The sequence below is a fragment of the Polypterus senegalus genome, chromosome 4 (genome assembly GCF_016835505.1).
Source record: "Polypterus senegalus isolate Bchr_013 chromosome 4, ASM1683550v1, whole genome shotgun sequence".
Classification (NCBI taxonomy): Eukaryota; Metazoa; Chordata; class Cladistia; order Polypteriformes; family Polypteridae; genus Polypterus; species Polypterus senegalus.
Genome location: NC_053157.1, coordinates 133,480,281 through 133,498,585, shown reverse-complemented (window position 1 = coordinate 133,498,585; position 18,305 = coordinate 133,480,281). Strand labels below are relative to the sequence as shown.

Below are 18,305 nucleotides of genomic sequence, written 5' to 3'. Positions count from 1 at the left end.
AGACAACAACAACCGCATCCCCCTTGTTGTCACTTACAACCCACATCTTGAAACAATGTCATTATCAATGTCAATTTATTTATATAGCACATTTAAAACAACATAGGAATGCTGTGGCCAAAGTGCTTTACAATAATAGAATAAAAGAAAACAAACAAATAACATAAATAACATAAATAGAAATAAAATATAAGAACATAAATAAAATACATAATAACTAGAAGTAATGTTATATATTCATAATTAGGAAACCATCAGTATTACTGAAGGTCACGGAATGCAAGTGAATAGAAATGAGTCTTTAATCTTGTTTTGAACAGTTCAATTGTAGACGACTCCTTTATGTAATGAGGTAAAGAGTTCCACAGGCGAGGGGCAGCAGCTGCAAAAGCCATGTCCCTCTTGGTTTTACACTTGGTACGAGAGACAACAAGAGACAACTGACCAGAAGATCTAAGCACTCTGGATGGCTAGTGTAAAGCACACAATTCAGATAAACAGGCAGGAGCAAGCCCATGTAAAGATTTAAAAACAAGCAACAAGATTTTAAAATCAATTTCGAAAACTGACAGACAGCCAATGTAAAGAAGCTAAATAGGAGTAACAGAGTCATACTTTCTTGCTCCAACCAGAAAGCGAACGGCAGCATTCTGGACCAACTGTAACCTGCATATCAGGGCTTTGCTAATTCCAGAATACAGCGAGCTGCAGTAATCGAGGCGAGAAAAGATAAAAGCATGAGTAACTTTCTCAAGATCCCTAGAAGATAAAAAAGGCTTGATTTTACCTAATAGACTAAGCTGAAAAAAACATCTCTTGAATACAGAATTTATTTGTTTCTCAAAAGAGAGGTTACTATCAAAGATAACACCAAGATTGCAGACTTGAGGTTTGCAAAAGACAGAGAAAGAGCTTTAGCTGATGGATCCACTATGAGCACCTCTGTTTTATTTTGATTCAGATCAAGAAAATTGTTAGCCATCCAGGATCTTAGTTCAGAAAGACAGTTGTGGAGTTGATTTATTGCAGAGTTGCAGACAGGAATATGAACCTGAGTATCATCAGCATAGCAGTGAAAAGAAATGCTAAATTTCCTAAAAATAGTTCCAATATGATGACGGTATATAGAGAATAAAATAGGACCCAAAATGGATCCCTGAGGAACACTATATTTAAGAGGAGCAGCAGGAAAAAAAGAGGAATTTAAAGTAACTGAAAAGTGTCTAAATATGACCTGAACCAGTTAAGAGCAGCCCCTTTAAGCCCAACAAAATGTTCAAACTGCATCAGCAATATCTCATGGTTTATAGTGTCAAAGGCAGTGGACAGGTCAAGGAGGAGAAGGACTGACACGTCACCTGAGGTAGTAATAATAGAGATGTTGTTGAAAACTGTCAGGAGGGCCATTTCAACACTATGGTAACGCCTAAAGCCAGATTGGTTGATCTCAAATAAATTATTGGAGTTAAGGTGATCGACCAATTGATTATAAATAATTCTTTCTAGAATTTTAGCAGGAAATGCAAGTTGGGAATCTGTGCGAAAATTGGCTAAACTCCAGGACCTAATTCTGCCTTTTTTTAGATGGGGATTGACAGCAGTATGTTTAGAAAATGATGACATAACCCCCACACTTATAGAATCATTGATAATGGATTGTAAGGATGGGCCCGAAACATCACAGGCTTCCATTAAGAGGTGTAGTGGTACTATATCGAGGGGGCTGGGAGCTGGTTTAAGCGTGTCAATAGTTCTTTTTAATTATGAAAGTGAGACTATATCAAAGGATTTTTAAGACAATGTCATGATTAACAGTAGGAAGTTCATAGCCAGTTGGAACAATACCACAGCGGATAGTATCAATTTTGTTGACAAAGAATGATACAAACAGCTCACATAAATGAGCAGTGCTATTTAATCCCATCACAGATTGAAGGTGAATGGCCGCATTAATTGAATTAAATAAGACCCTAAGATTCTTACAATGACGGGATGCTAAATCGGCAAAGAAATCTTGTTTAGTTTTTTTAACTGCAGACTGAAAATTGAAAAGTGAAATCCTAAAAATCTGCTTAGAGACAATCAGTCCATCTTTTTTCCAACTCCATTCAGCAGTTCAACAGGCATGGTGCAGCGATCGCGTAGTTTCATTTAGCCAGGGAGCAGGTCTTCCCTTATAACTGCGTATCTTGGGCGGAGCAATTGAGTCTAAAACCGTTTTACAGGAAGATTACATTTTAAGACAGAATCAATCGATACCATTATTTTGGACATGCACATCAAGTCTAGAGAACATGGCTTTAAAATCGGATATAATAGAAGAATTTAAAAAGCGCGAGCAACGTGGGGGACAGCTATTAGTCGGGACATCAACAGTAATATTCATATCCATCATTATAGAGAAGTAATCAGTGAAAGAAACATTGCATAAATCAATATTATTAACTGAAATATCACTAGTTAGAACGAGATTAAGGGTGTGACCGAGAGCGTAAGTTGGCGTATTAATATGCTGGATAAAATCAAATGAGTCCAATAGTGATAAGAAGTCATTAACCAAAGGTTTTGATTGACAACAAACGTGTATGTTAAAATCACCAACAATAAATACTTTGTCATGGGAGAGAGTAATATCAGCTAGGAGATCAGAGAATTCAGAAATGAAGGTATCATTAATTACAGGAGGTCTATATACCACAGCAAACAACAAAGAAATGGAGCTGCACACTTCGAAAAATTGCAGTTCGAAACTATTAAACAGACCCTTTGTGAGGCTCAGACACAAGAACATACTTTTAAAAACAGTGGCAATGCCCCATCCACGGTGAGTCAGACGAGGAGAGTTTAAAAATGAATAACCTGATGGTTCCAAGTTAGTAAAACATTAAGAGTCACCCTTTATAATCCATGCCTCAGTGATGATGAAGAAATCCAGATTATTTGAGGTAATAAAGTCTTGCAGAATAAAAATTTTATTAGGCACTGATCTCATGTTCAAGAGAGCAGCCTTAATAAAAGTAGAAGAGCTTTCTGCGGGACGAGCACGGGTAAGCGTGCGAAGATTAGAGACAACCACCAAACCTTCAGCAACTAATTGTCCGAAACTCCCTAAGTGAACCAACAGAAAATGGCACATCTCCCTGTCTACAGAAAAGATGTAAAATGTGTGCCTGCATTTATAATTCAGACTGTATAGTTATACCACACTGCCGACTTGAACATCACATAAAGGGATCATTTTCCTACTGATCATCTAATGTGGTCTACCTAATTCTCTGCATGGAATGTCCTGACACTGCACTCTATGTGAGAGAAACTGGACAAGCACTCTGCCAGAGAATGAATTTACACAGGTTCCACATTAGTCGTGGCAACACAAATGTTCCTGTAGTGGCCCACTTCAACAGCCATGGACACTGTGAGAGGGACTTTAAAGTCACAGTGCTTATGGGCAACTTCAAAACACATCAAGAGAGTAAAGAATGGGAAGTTAAACTCATGCTGAAATTTAATACATTACAACATGGCTTGAATAAAGACAGGAGTTTTATGGCCAGATATGAGGATTGTTTACTTCTCTCAGAATGACACAGGCAACCTGTCTACAGATCCACATTGCTTTGAAAAACTCATTACAAACTTCAAAAGACTTTGTTGGTCAGTTATCTTATCCAAAGATCTTGAGCATATATTGTTGTTCTCTCTCTTGCTAAATTAACCCTAGCCTGAAGAATTCTATTAATTTTTTACATTTAAGATTTCTTATTAAAATTTACCAATGTTGTTTCTTGTCCTAGTATGCATATAAACACAGGGAACTCCAGTTTCTGTATTACATCTTGCCTGAAGAAGAGGCCCGAGTTGCCTCAAAAGCTTGCATATTGTAATCTCTTTAGTTAGCCAATAAAAGGTGTAATTTTGCTTGGCTTTTCTGTAAATTCCTTTAAAACAGAATTGAGTTTTTTTTTTTAAAGGATGTAATAAACATGGAATGCTCTGAAAAACAAGTAAGAATAAGATGATTTTCATTTTAATGACATATTAATTATTCATGACAGAAGAGTTTAAAAAATCTTTATATTTCTTTGTAGCTATATCTATATTGGGGAGTGTTGCAGAAAATACTAAATAGAGTCTTGAACCATTGTTATATGTAAAATTCTTGTTAATGCAGCCTGACTGAAGAAATCATGGTGATCACTTCCTTTTATCAGCAAGGTTCATTTCTATATATATATATATATCTTCAGTGTCAATTAATACAAGCTCTGTCTTTATTTTGTAAAGTTGTTTTACATCTACCATTTAATTTCTTAAAGACAAGTTGTAAATTCTTTGACAGAAAAATTTGAACAAATAAATATGAGTATCAGCACCATAGAAATAATGACTGAATTCAAAACTAAGACTAATATGGCCATGGAGAGCCATACAGAAAAAGAAAAGTATAGGGCCAAAAACAGAGCCTTGAGGAACACCTGCTATGACTGTTGGACTTGTTTTTGCCATGACTGACAAACACTTGCCTATATGTTAGATAGAACATAAGAAGCATTGGAGAACAGCGCCAGAAGCCCTCAGGATACTCTTCATTATGGACAGATGAATATTATGATTAACAGTATTCCATTCTGAAGTAAGATCAATTAGAATTAATATAATTATGTACCCACAGTCTACTGCCATAAGTACATACAGTAATTAGGTGAAACTAAGCAGTTTTAGGAATGATATGTGCCCAGAAGTCACACTAAAAAGGTTTCATCATGTTATTAGAAGTTAAGTAATTGGTGAGTTGACTACAACACATTTAAGAACTTTAGATAAAAAGTAAGAGAGCGATAGGCTAAAAATTGTTCAGATGGTCAACCAAATTCAAGGGATGTAGTAAGTATTCTTGTAACAGCTAGGAGTATGACATAGAGGCAGTACTGATAATTGTGGTAGATGTCATATCCAATGCACAAATCTTCGACCTTATGTTACACCATGACATTGTTGGATGAAGATGGAATTAGTGAAAAATAAACTACTAGATCAAGATGGACAATGTAAACATTAAAAAAATCTTAATCTGCAATAAAAAAATGATATTAGAGCAAGGTGCAGGCTGAAGTAGCTTATTACTTACAGAGAACAAAATCCTTGTGTTATGGTCACTGTATCATTGCAATAATATGGGCTGGAATTAGTGGATCTCTTGATGGTCAGAGAAATATCTGACATAGTCTGTAAAAGCACTGGCCTATAGCTTTTATGGAATGTAGTGCAGAATTATACCTAAGAGCTGAACACTTAAACAAGAACTACCTATGTTTTAAAGACGCTTCTGTTGCTAAAGCCGGGCACAATGCTATCTTATAGTGGTCAACATGATCATCTAATGTGAATGGTAAGTGTAGGTTAAGGGGAATGGAGGTGTCGGATGCTGCACAAAAAGATGAGAAATGGAACAGATATTTTTAAGGTTTTTGAAGGAAATTTGATGTTTACAGTTAGAGATATGAAGTGGCATTGAGATTACAAAAAGCACTGCTTTATTGTTGGAGAGATCAAAATCAGTGCTACAAGTATTGTCTACAGGTAAAGCAGATGTGTAGACCAGGTCCAATATGTGACTATGAGAGAGGAGGAAAATTAATATGCAGTAGCAAATAGTGAATGATGTCCAGCAAAATAAGTTGTAAGCTTACATATATTAATGTCTATATTAAAATAACCAAGAAGAATCACTGTCTGAGAACTTGTAAGAATTAGTAGTTCAGTCAGGACATTTAACAAGAAGTCCCATTGTATTTTTAGGGGGCAGTGTTTATTTACTTACTTCCTACAGAGTGCAGAGCTATAGCACGTCTTTATTTGAAAACAGCAGTATCAGATGGGGGGGTGGGGGTAGGGTAGGATCGTGAACGAGACAAAAAAAAAAAACAAAGCTAACCTTTACAAGTATCATACATTTACACTGGCTGTTACAGACTGAAATCAAATGTATGTTCTTATTCTAAAATAGTAAGAATAAAAGCAGCTCACTTCTCAAGACTGGCTCGTCGGGGATTGAACCCATGAAGTTTTGATTACCAGTCAACAGTTGATACTGTTGCGCCACAAAAGTGGTTGTAGTAAATGCGTGTCAATGTCACACCCTAACGCAGGTTCTTTTTCTGCAGTTATATTTTTGAATAAAAATGCACTTGTTCTGTTATATTTGTACCTTTTGTGAAAGTGTTTCTTTGATATTTGGACTTTAGGCTTCACACATTATAAACTTCATGTTTACATTTTGTCAATTATTACTAAAACATGAAAATGTTTCTTTTTTAACGATGTGTTTACATAGATCGTTGTAGACACGGAACACACATGAAATGCACATATTCCAAATAACGATATAGTATTTATAAAAAGTGTGATTTTGCTTGACTTCTCACTCTATACAACTCCAAGCAACTGACACGCAGGTAAACAGACTTCTGCTGAGAAAACTGTGTGTCGGTGAGGGATGTGATAGCAGACTGCTTGCTGCTTATCAACACATTTAAAGGACAAAAGACGCTGACGGAGAGGTGAAAAGCGATTTAAGGTGGGACAGATTTATGAGTTTTTTCGTAGGCTCTGGTAATTCTAGTGTTAATGTTATCTCAGAACCAAATATAACTTTTGGTCTACAAGAATACATTTAAACATACAAAGGCTTAACACTCTTGACTATAGGCCATTTATCAGCCAAGAATGCCTTACTTTACGTACTGTTCCTTACTATTGAGTGAAGCTCTCACTCACAGCCTTAATAAACCTCGCAGCACAGAGGTAAAGGCAAAATCTCTAGCTGCACCAGGTGCTCAAAGAAATCTAACTTATTACTTCAGTTACTCTATAGGCATTAAGACAAAGCATAGAAAGTTAAAAGCAGCATGCTGTTTATTACAGGAATAATAATAAAACCACTGGAACAAAGAGTAGTAGAAAATAGGTACTGATAGAAAAGTCTGGATAAAATAATCTTAAAAAAAGCTTACGAAAAAGTTACAGATGACAAGGATGAATGTCCCAGGGCATCGTTTCATTTAGCGATCAATGTTCATGAAAATGCTGTTAATTGACGATCGGATGAAACCTGGTCACACATGTCTTTGTTTTCTTCACTGATATTGCCCTAACATCATGGCTGTTTCTCTTCTTCTGATGTTGCTTTCAAATGAGGCATATTTATTATAAACTTTCATGCCGTGGTTTCACAACACATGGTTGTCGCATGCACCTGATTGGCTGGCTGTGAACATGATGGATAAATTTTGCTCAAACTCTTTAATCTATCTTTTCCCAGACTGTAAACCAAATTGTTGTTCAAGATGTACATTCATAAAGTAATCAATATCCTGAGATATCGGTTCAGTCTTCCTTTCCCAGGCTATAAAACCATTTTAGCACTATGCTGTGAACAACTGTTATAAAGGTGAGGTGTATATAATGCCTATACAAGTGTCCTACATCTGAATTCATCTTGTTGGGATTGAGCAAAATATAATAATAAAAATATAGAGAATAATTTGTACATTTTATACACCATAACAGTTATATAACAATAAAATATCAAAACTTCTGAGGGGCTGAATCATTTTTACTGTTGTCACAGTAACGAATCACAGACATTGTAAAGGTTTGGGGCAGCCACCCGTATATTGTTTCCTGGCTGCAAAAGTTGATTAAAATTTGAACAGAGATGTTCATAGAGCAGAGCCCAAAACAGAACTGGTTTATACTGAGGCAAGATGGCAGTTTTAAAGGGCAGTATGGGAAATGACTTCATCAGTGCCGGAACCGGAAGTGATGCCATCATGACAGGAAGTGACATCAGTAGCAGCAATGAAAGTGGTGACATCAGTGGAACTGGAAGTGGTGTCTTTAGCTCTGGAAAGTGATGTTATCAGTGGCACCAGAAACGTGGGATTTCCCGAGGCTGAGAGAGACAGTCAGCACACTCTGCCACCCCCTGGTCTGGCGTAGAATTACTGTCATTTAGGCCCTTCAGCTGTTTCCCAGTCGCACATGTGTGACACTGTAGGAACAAAACTTGAGGTGTAGTATTATTTTGTTCTGAACCTTTACAGTGAGTTAGTGGTGATATCTAAATATTAAGGTAGCATGGAAACAGTAAACAAAAAAAAATAGGTACATTAACTGATATCTTAACTTCTTAGTGAGCTCCTTAATTATACAGTTTTCAAGAGGCTGACCTTTTTAAATGATATTTATCATGGTCATGTTGCCTTTGTGTGTTCATACAGACAATTTCAATCATCTTTTTGTATTATGTGGTGGTTAATATAATATAGAAATCAGCAGTAGTAGTTACTAGGGCCATTTTACTTCAATAATATCCAGCTACAGAGCTGTAGAGTCATATTTCAACAAAATTTTGACCGTGGTTTCTTTCTGGAAGTAAGATTAGGGGTATCTTAAGGGTAGGGGTTAATGTGTTTAGGTACATGTGTACTACTGTGTATACACAGATAAGATTAAGGGTAACTTAGCATAAGGGGTCAGTGTTGTTAAGGTTAGGGGTTTGTGTGGTTAGCATTAAGTATAGACATGTGGTAACAGCACTTCTGCAATGAAACTGCTGCTAATTATATTCAGTGACTTCCGGCAAGAAACTGATCAAAAACTGCGGTGACTGGATGCTACTCTTTTACTTACTTAAGCTGTGCCCACGTCACTGCTAAAGCTGATGTCAAAATGACTGATAACACCTAGAATACTTCCAAACTGCAGTGTTGTTGGTCATCTTGTGTTTTTTTTTTTCCAAGGGAAAAATAGCTTGTTGCTAAAGCCTGGAGGATCCATTGCATGGCTAGCAATTCATTGATGATAGGTTAAAAAAAAGGTGATTAGCTAGAAAGAAAATTAATTTTGATTTTTTGTTCGATTCCACTGCTTAAAGCGGAGTACATCTGATTTGTATTTTCACTTCATCTTAGTCTAATAATATATATTCCAAGGTTTTTTTAAACGATAACTTGGCAGTGGCATGTTGATATTGTGTGTTCAGACTGAATGCACAATTCCAGTCATCTGTTTTGTATTACATGGTGATTGGTACAATATAGAGAATCAGCAGCAGTAGTTGTTAGGGTCATTTTACATACTTAAGTTGTAGCCACATCATGTCTAAAGCTGTTGTCAAACTGACTGATAACACCTGGGGGGTATTTTTCATACGTTGCTTAAATCATCTGAGATCAGATGCCTCATCTTGGATGAGTTAATGCCGGTGAAATTCATCCGGGATAAGTTGGTTTTTCAAATGCAGCAGTGTAGTTTAGTGTTAGTTTAGCTGGATCTAATCATCCAAGATGATTTTGCGCGCCCGCGCTGAGTGAAAAGCCCATATATATTGAGTCTAGAACACATGATCAGCAAGTCTTTGAAAGGCTGCAATAAAATAGTGAAAGAATGGGTGCAGTTTTTCCACACAAGCTGTGTGTGTGTGTGTGTGCTACTCGAAGGATTTCAAGATTTAATATGCACAAGGGGTAACACTGCAAAAGCAGCCCAAACCAGAAAAGACAGCTGGCAAAAAGTGACTGACAAATTAAACGTGTGTACATTGTACTTACTGAAAGCAGCATTTCATTTCCTATGTGTCAGGTTAATTATTATTATTTGATATGTCATAATTACTGATCAAACGTGAGCACAAGGAGAACATGGGAACAGGTTAAAGTGAAGTACAAGAATATACTTCAAACTGGTAAATATTGGTATATAACTATTTAAAGAATTGTTGACACGAAGAATCATATATAACATAAAAAACATTAATGTTAAAGCTAATAAGATGGCAGACAAGCAAAAAACAGGTGGAGGTCCACACGGTCCAGACCTAACCCCTGCAGAAAAGTTGGCTCTCCAGCAAAATGCCCATCGCCCTGTTTCTGAGGGCATTGTAAGGGGGAAGCTCCTCCTCAGAACCAGTGGCAGGATGGTTACTTCATTTCAGGCAAAGGATGGTCATTGCATATATTTGTCCTCAATGTGTGCCATAGGTATGTTCCATATAGCCCTCTTTTTTGTTGGGTCAGGTGCAGGGAATGTCATATCCCTAGAACTTGTGTCTGACCAACGAGATATTGACGAAGGTCAAATATTTGAAGAAGACACTGTGCCTGATTATTCATCAGGTGGAGAGGTAAATTTTCCAAATAATGTTTGATCAGACTCCACTATGATCAGTCCCATGTGCCCCAATCACATTTGGAAATCCTGGGTAATGACAATGTTAGGCTGATTGTGAGATTCTTTATGGAACTGTGGGTGTTTTTGCCTATGTATTACCTACCTGCAATGGCATGAAACACCTCTTTTATTGTCTGCACACGCAGGTGTCCAGGAAACACTATGAAAACCCGAAGGAAATATTTTAGAGCCAAACAGACTTTATGAATTGCCTGGCAAACTGCACTTTTAGATAGATTTTCCGCATCGCCTACAGTATATAAAAAAAGTACCGCTTGCAAAAAACCTCAAAGCAATGCATACTGTCTGTGTGGATGTGAGAGCCCGACTTTGCCTAGTTTGACTTTGAATATAAGGTGCTAATAAATCTTTGAGGTAAAATATCCTCCCTCCCCTCCGGCTAAAGCGGTATCTTTCGAAAATAATTTTATCCAGGAGCAATAAAGGATCTTGCTGATCACGCAATACCCTTTCTATATGAAATTCGCACAGATAGCAATTGGTTGCTAATTCATGAACGGTGAAGCTATAACTGAATGAATTCCACACACGGACACTGATTAAGTGTGTGAGCTAATCCTTGTTTACATAAATTTGGATGTGCTGTTATGACAACACATCCAGCAAGAGTTTTGAAAGACTGACAGATCCAGGATCATGCCAAATCGTCAACAATTACATCCGGCTAAACGAGTAATCCACATACAAAAAATACCCCCCTGGAGTACTTCCAAGCTGCAGTGTTGTTGGTCATCTTGTATTTTTTTCCAAGGGAAACATAGCTTGTTGCTAAAGCCTGGAGAATCCATTGCATTCATTGGAAAAGTAGCTTAGTGTCTAAAGTATACATTGTCTGGCTAGCTGAGCATTCATGAGTCGGAATGTTGCAATCATTATTCTTTGATATGATAGGTTGAAAAAAAATAAGTCGTTAGATGGATGGTGTGGAACGAGCCCCGGACAGTCAGACATGCTGTTAATCACCACCACACGTTTACTTACAAGTCCAACTATTTACAAAGTGCCACACAATCCCAAGACCTCCCCAAAGTCCAGGCCTCTCACACACTCTGCCTTTCTCTTCAGGCCGCCTTCACTCTCTCTTCTCCTGCTTCGCCCTCTCCTCACCCGACTCCAGCCCTGAATGAAGGAAGGCGGCCCCTTTTATAAGCACCTGGATGTGCTCCAGGTGTGTTCCGGCAACCTCCCACCGACATACCCCAGTGTGGCAGAAGAGCCGGCTGCATCCCCGGAAGCACTCCGGGTGTCCCTGCTCTTCTTCCCCCCAGCACTTCCGGGTGTGGTGGAAGTGCTGAGGTCCAAGGGACTGGGGCACCCCCCTGGCGGTGACCACGGGCCCCAACAGGGTTGAGCTTCAAAGCTCCGTACCCATGGTTCCCATAGCACCCAGGGTGGCTGCCCCCACATGGTCTGAGGTGACGTATGCCCTCTTCCAATGCTCCAAGGCGTCCTGGCCGGGTCGTCGCCCCAGGCATCTGTCACAATGGAAAGAGAAAGAATTTTGATTTTTTTCAGTTCCTTTGCTTAATCTGGAGTACATCCATTTTGTATTTTCACTTCATTCCCATACACTTTCCTAATTATTTTATGTGAGAAATGTATAAGATATAATGACTGTCGCAAGTAATGTAATTCTGTAACTTCTGTAATTGTGTAATTAATAGATAAAATTGCCTGTATATCAATAATTTATCAAAATTGCTGTCTTATGATGATATATAGATATTAGCTATGTTTTTATGTACTTTTAAAAAGGATTATGTTTACCTCTATTATTTTACAAGCATTCTTTGTACTTCATAATTTAATGTAATGTAATTAAAAACTTATGCAACTAGATATCAGTTTGCAAACTATAATGTACAATATGTGCAGTAGTTTTGAACGTGATGTTCAAAGGGACTTGTTAATACAGTATGTCATATTATGATATCATTTTCAAAATTTTATAATCAGATTTCTGTTTATTAGATTTCAGAAATTCTGCTTTTCATTTTCTGTATATTTAGGCACGAAACTTAGGAGTAAGCTAAAATCCTGAAGTCACAGATTATTCCTAATGTATTTTCTCTTGCCAGGACTGTAGTCAATGCTCTGCTGCTGATCTCACTATTTGAAAATGTAGTACAATTAACATATTTATGGTCACAGTTCAGACATGAGGGCAGGATCATGTATTACATACTCTGTACAAATTATTAAAAAAATGTCGAAAAAGGTTTAACAGTATAATAAGATGTTTTGGGTCTTTTCAATAAATGGCTTCATCAGATGCAATACAGCTCAAATAAATCAAACATATAAAATTTTAGACAATAGAATGTAATAATGGCCTCACAATTTTCATTTGTACACCTTATCTCTTATCGCTAAAATCAGGCAAGTCTATTACTATCTAGTGGGAGCAATTATTTGCATTTACATTTACATGCTCCTTATTGACTGTAAAGGGCCAGGGTCCCTGTCACTAATGGAGATATGTACCTCAATTTGCTAAAGCCCAAAACTTGGAGAGAATTACAATTGAATTATATTCACATTACACAGTATTACTGTTCAATGTGTTTAAGTACATTAAAATGCATAATGGATTTTAAATCAGATATTTTAAGATTGTCAACATAATTATCTATTAAGAACTTTAATTCAGATTTTAATTAGAGTACCAGTGTGCAATGGTGTTGTTTTGTCAGATACTCAAACCTGGATAAAAATGGCAAAACAGAGAATTAATTAGATGATATTGAGGGATCACTATAAGGTATAAGCCTAAATTATCAATTTAATAAATGCTATAGGAAACAAACCTTGATGACCCATTAGCCCATGGCTAAAAAGGTATTACCCTTGTTATTTGATTATGTCTCTCTACTGGGTCTCTCCAAAACTGACATTTCTCCTTTTCTCTCTGTCTCTGTGTCTCAATCAATGCCCATGTATGCTCTATGCAAGTTAAATCTTTGCTCCACTCACCTCTTGACACCAACTCAGTGGTCATTGCAGGTAGTTACCTTTAAAACTCCCACTTAGGTTGTTGCAGTAGCTAGCCTTCATTTGCTTCCAGAGTCTCTTCTCTATTCTCAAAGAATTTCAGTAACACTTGGAATAAGTGCAGCCTTTAATCCTTTAACACTAGAATCACTTAAGTCCACGAAACAAGTCGTAATCCTGGGCCACCGTAAATTCCTTTGCACCTCCTCACCAGCATCTTTGTCTTGCAAATGTGTCAATCAGCACTGGCAGCAGACAGCCTGCTCAATCTTTCCCCTACCGACGCAGCTGAAGTCAACTCAGAGGATGAAGTCTCTTTATTTGACAGTGAGGTGTTTGAAATTATATAGGTTGAATAATATATCATTATTTGGAATACATTCCAAATAACGATATATTATTTACACTATGCAATTCCAAACACCTCATTGCCAGATAACCTTCAGCGTCTGCGTTAACTTTAGCTGCATTGGTGGGGGGATGAGTGAGGTGGCTGTCTGCTGCCAATGCCAGTTGACACATTTACAAGACAAAGATGCTGATGAGGAGGTGCGAAGTAATTTAAAGTGGCCTGGGATTACAATTTTTTTCGTAGGCTTCAGGGATGAAGAAATTAAATGCTCTATGGGAAACAGAATATTTCCTTGCATTAATTAGAAAGTGATTTAAATTCATAAGTTGATTATCTGACATAAGAGATCATATCTTATCCTATTTCCATTTCCCATTCAATGTTCTCAGTTTTGGAGTATGTCAGGCACCACACAGGACCTGAATGATGACTTGATCAAAATTGACAATGTCTTGCTTCTTGTGCAAGAATGTGAGAAGTTAGCACCTGTGGCATAGGCAGAGAGAGTAAGAGATTCATGACCAGGGGCCTCATGTATAAACGGTGCGTATGCACAGAAATGTTGCGTAAGAACTTTTCCACGTTCAAATCGCGATGTATAAAACCTACACTTGGCATAAAGTCACGCACTCTTCCATGGTTCCTCATACCTTGTCGTACGCAAGTTCTCCGCTCGATTTTACAGACTGGCGGCACCCAGCGTCAAAGCAATGCTACTGTTCCTGTGTGGCTACACCTTATTTTCCTTAGGTGGCTTTATAAATACACTGAAACTAACTGCATATTGTTTATTAGTGTAATGCATCTGATTGTAATTAACTTGTAACAATATAATGGTCCAGGGAATAGCCATAGTATTTCAAATACCATAACTGCTTTAGCGTTGTTACTCTCACTGCACCTTCTTCTTTCAGCTGCAGCAGCTGATCGGAAAGAGAATTATAGGTATACAGCTTCAAGCACACGCTGTCTCAGCCATGGCAAAACGTTTCAAAGCCTTTCCTGTACGGACCTCGCGTTTCAGAAACAGTTTCATCCCAAGAACTTTAAACGCACTTAATCAATTGTTCCTTGTAGAACTGTTTGTACTTATAAGTACAATCACCCCACTGTAAACTTGCACTACAGTTATAATATCGCACAACCTGAGTCACTTTATAAAGCGTGTATTTACATATGGTGACGATATCATTTTTAAGATGAATTGCAGCAAAATATGTTTATTATATTATACAGATAAAATTTTAACTTCATTTAAATAATCTATATTCTTCACTGGGACTGGCGTGAAGAATAGAATAATTAAACATGTACTACAAACATATTTCAAATTTTCCTTAAACGTTTTGAAGAATCGGCGCTCTAAGCTTACAGATGGCTTAACGTCTATTACAGAGCTGATTGTGTGGCGATCGGTTACTTGAAGAAAGAAAAGCGAGGACTGCAGGATTGCAGTGGCGGCTACGCCAATATATATTGAATATAAAACAGAAAGAGAAAATAACAACACAGCTAAAAACGCAGCGACAAATTTCGGCAAAAGTTAAATGCTTGTGTCATGAGCACGAGGCGGCTATGCAGTGTCCGCAACGGACGTGGCCATCCACCGTGCATAAGCTACTTTACTGACATTGGTGGGTGAAGGAGCCGCCGATTCTTCCTCTGCCCAGGGCCACCACAAGCCTTGAGCCGCCCCTGAATACTGCTGCAATAAATTATTTCATCGAAGGTAATTTGATGTTTAATAACGTGCTTTAACTCCTATCATGATGAAAATAATATCACGTATACATCTCAGTATTTTAGTTATTCAGAAAGCTGTAATATCACGAATGTAATGGATTCTGTGTCCAGTTGGAGAAAGAGAGCCGGTTTAAGAAGCATGTAGTGATTCACACACATAGAGCACATAGAAGATCACATACAAAACAAAGCATTTAACGTGCTACTTTAATTACGATGTAATTTGAGAAACTGGTTAATTAAATGATTTTAGGATAAAGTTTATGATGTTCTACTTTAATGACAAAATAAACTAGATGAGTAAAGTGGAAATTTCGAGATTGAAGTTGACATTTCGTGCTTTTTCCCCCACTGTGTGCCTTTTTTTTTCTCTGTACCCTAATAAGCTTTCATATGACACTCAGACAGTGGGCTACAACTCGCCTTTTCACGGCGACTTTGATATGTGACTTCTTTTGTATTTCTGGCACTGAGCGATTTTGTGAACGTGAGCTTTAAAGTTTCTCCAACACGCTATGTCACTCGATCAACTTCCTTTTGTTGATTATACCACGGTTTAATTAAACAAATAGTATGTTTTTCCTTTGCCTCCACTTGGTATTCACTGAAATTCTTATATTTTCCCCAGTGCTTTTCCAATTGTCTTTTCACATATGGCGGAGCTTAAGGGTGATTTATATTGATTTGCATATTCAAAGAGGCGTAATTCTGGGAGGAGTTGTGGCGTTACATAAAGCGCGTGCACGAGCTTTATTTTTCACGCTGATCGGGATTTATGTAGCGGAAGAACATGGAAGTTGAAGTACGCACAGATTCCTGCATCTGGATTTTTCTATGCGTAAGCACATTTCGGCTTTTGTGCTTATGCCATGTTATAGTGCGAGTTCTACGCACGGCGTTATACATGAGGCCCCAGAAGAGGCACTAAGTAAGAGATTAATGATCAGAAAAGGTACCAAGCCTATCCAAAACATCCAGCTCTAAACGCAAGCAGGAATCTCAATGTTCTGCAAATCCCAGAGCCATGTCTCATGTGTCTTTACACCCGATAGTTAACTTAAGCATTAATAATAAATTAAATCACTTAAATTAATTACATTAATCAAGTAAAAGTTGAAAATGTGAGAAAGCACTTACTATGTCTTGTCTTTATCAAAAGCGGTAAAGGTGATTTTCTGAGAAAGTAGGCAGAGAAGGCAGAGAGTATACAGACTGTATACTTTTATATTAAGTAGTTTTATATTAACAAATAAATTATCTTTTTTTATTCTGTGTGGTAACAATTTAAATGCAATATATATTGTTAGGCCTTATAGTAATTCTCATATAAAGAAACGATCTTTTACTTATTTTGTTGGTGATGCTTTAAATGTAATATATACTTTTAATAGATAAAAGTAACCAATTATTAGTTACCAACCTCAAAAGGGATGTAAAATATGAAACTGGTTGCATTTGTCTTTCAGTTCTTAACACACTTTATTTTGGTCATAGACTTGGTTTTGATGCACTGCAGTTTGGATCTTGGAAGGCATGTTCAGCAGCACAATATACTAATTACATTCACTCTTTAGCTGGCTCTTGGCAGTGTTCCACAATGCTCAGCTTTTCAAGGATATAACTGCTATAACTTAAGTTGACAAAATATTACAGTCACTGTTTAAATGTTATGGTTTCATCACTATCCATCTTGTTTTTCCTAAATCTTTATTTGTGTATTTTTCACACTGCTGCTATCTATTCTTATTTACTTACTCTTACTCACAATCTTTCTTGGTCTATTATTTGCCACCCTCCTTAACCCCCCAGTACCTCTCCGTTATATCTCCAGCATAACAGAAGTTGGCTGTCATGTATTTCTTTCCCTTCCATTAGCTAGAAATTACAGTGATAGAGTATTTTATCTTCAGTATAGTATATTGGTGCAAAATGCATAAAGGTACATTTTAACTTACATTTTTTTTTTTGGCAGCAACTATTTATTCCAGCGACGATGGGTCAGATTTGATGGTGAATATCTTTCATACCACCACAATGAAAAGGTGAGTGTCTCATTAATATTGTCCGAGTTTTGCTTAGATAATTTTTGCAAAGTACTGACACATAGCAAAATGTTTGTGCCAATAAATGTGCACTAAGCAAGTGATGACAAAAAAATGGCTTTTAGATCAAAGGTTTAGAAGCAGCTGCTCATCTTTACAAAGCAGAAACCACATTTGCATTCATATCATCAGCCACACACATTGATTTAAATATGTTCATATATATTCAGGTTTTTGTGTGAAAGCAGCATGTGTTATAATTAGAAACGTTATTAATCTCTGTTTTTCCCTTGATAATCACAACTCCAGATATAGAGCTGTCTTTATTCCCAGAAATATACTTCATATACCCTTGCTTGATCACTGTGCTTTGCTGCCCAACTACTTAATTAAAATTTGGTTTCTGGTGTAAGATCACAGTTTTATACTTATGGTAGTCATAAAAATCAAGTTTTAATACTATTTAAAGATAGCTTCCCATTACTACTAACAACTTTTCCAATCACTTTTTTAAAATGGATAATCTGCAGAGAATACAAGTGAACATATTATTTTTATTTTTCAATGGTGTGGAGAAAATTGTCCCTTAATACATTACTATCAGTTTGACCATAAGCAGTGGGCATGCGTGTTTTCTTTTGATCATTTATTTTTGTCTAGTGGCGAAGCAATCTTTTATAACATATTTCAGATCCATTTTTCTTTCTACTTCTTCTTCTTCTTCTTCTCAATTTCATGCTTAATGCTCTTGCAGCATATTACAGGTCTAGGGGTATGCAGTAAGGCCACGTACAGTATGTGTGTAGAGAGGAACACAGAGATACACAAAAGAAATTTGTACTAAGATTATTCACTTAAAACTGATGACAGTCTATAATCAAGGTAATCTATTATGAGCACCCTTTATTTATAAAAAAGAA

At 37.0% G+C, this 18,305-nt stretch overlaps 1 protein-coding gene across 1 annotated transcript in view; it reads left to right on the top strand.

Annotated features, from left to right (window-relative positions):
* Positions 1-18,305, top strand: part of zmp:0000000660 (arf-GAP with Rho-GAP domain, ANK repeat and PH domain-containing protein 2) — a 446,729-nt gene that overhangs the window by 120,511 nt on the left and 307,913 nt on the right. The window contains exon 7 of the mRNA XM_039751270.1: positions 17,316-17,385. Within this exon, the coding sequence (XP_039607204.1) occupies positions 17,316-17,385 (70 nt within the window). The remainder of the gene's footprint in view (positions 1-17,315; positions 17,386-18,305) is intronic.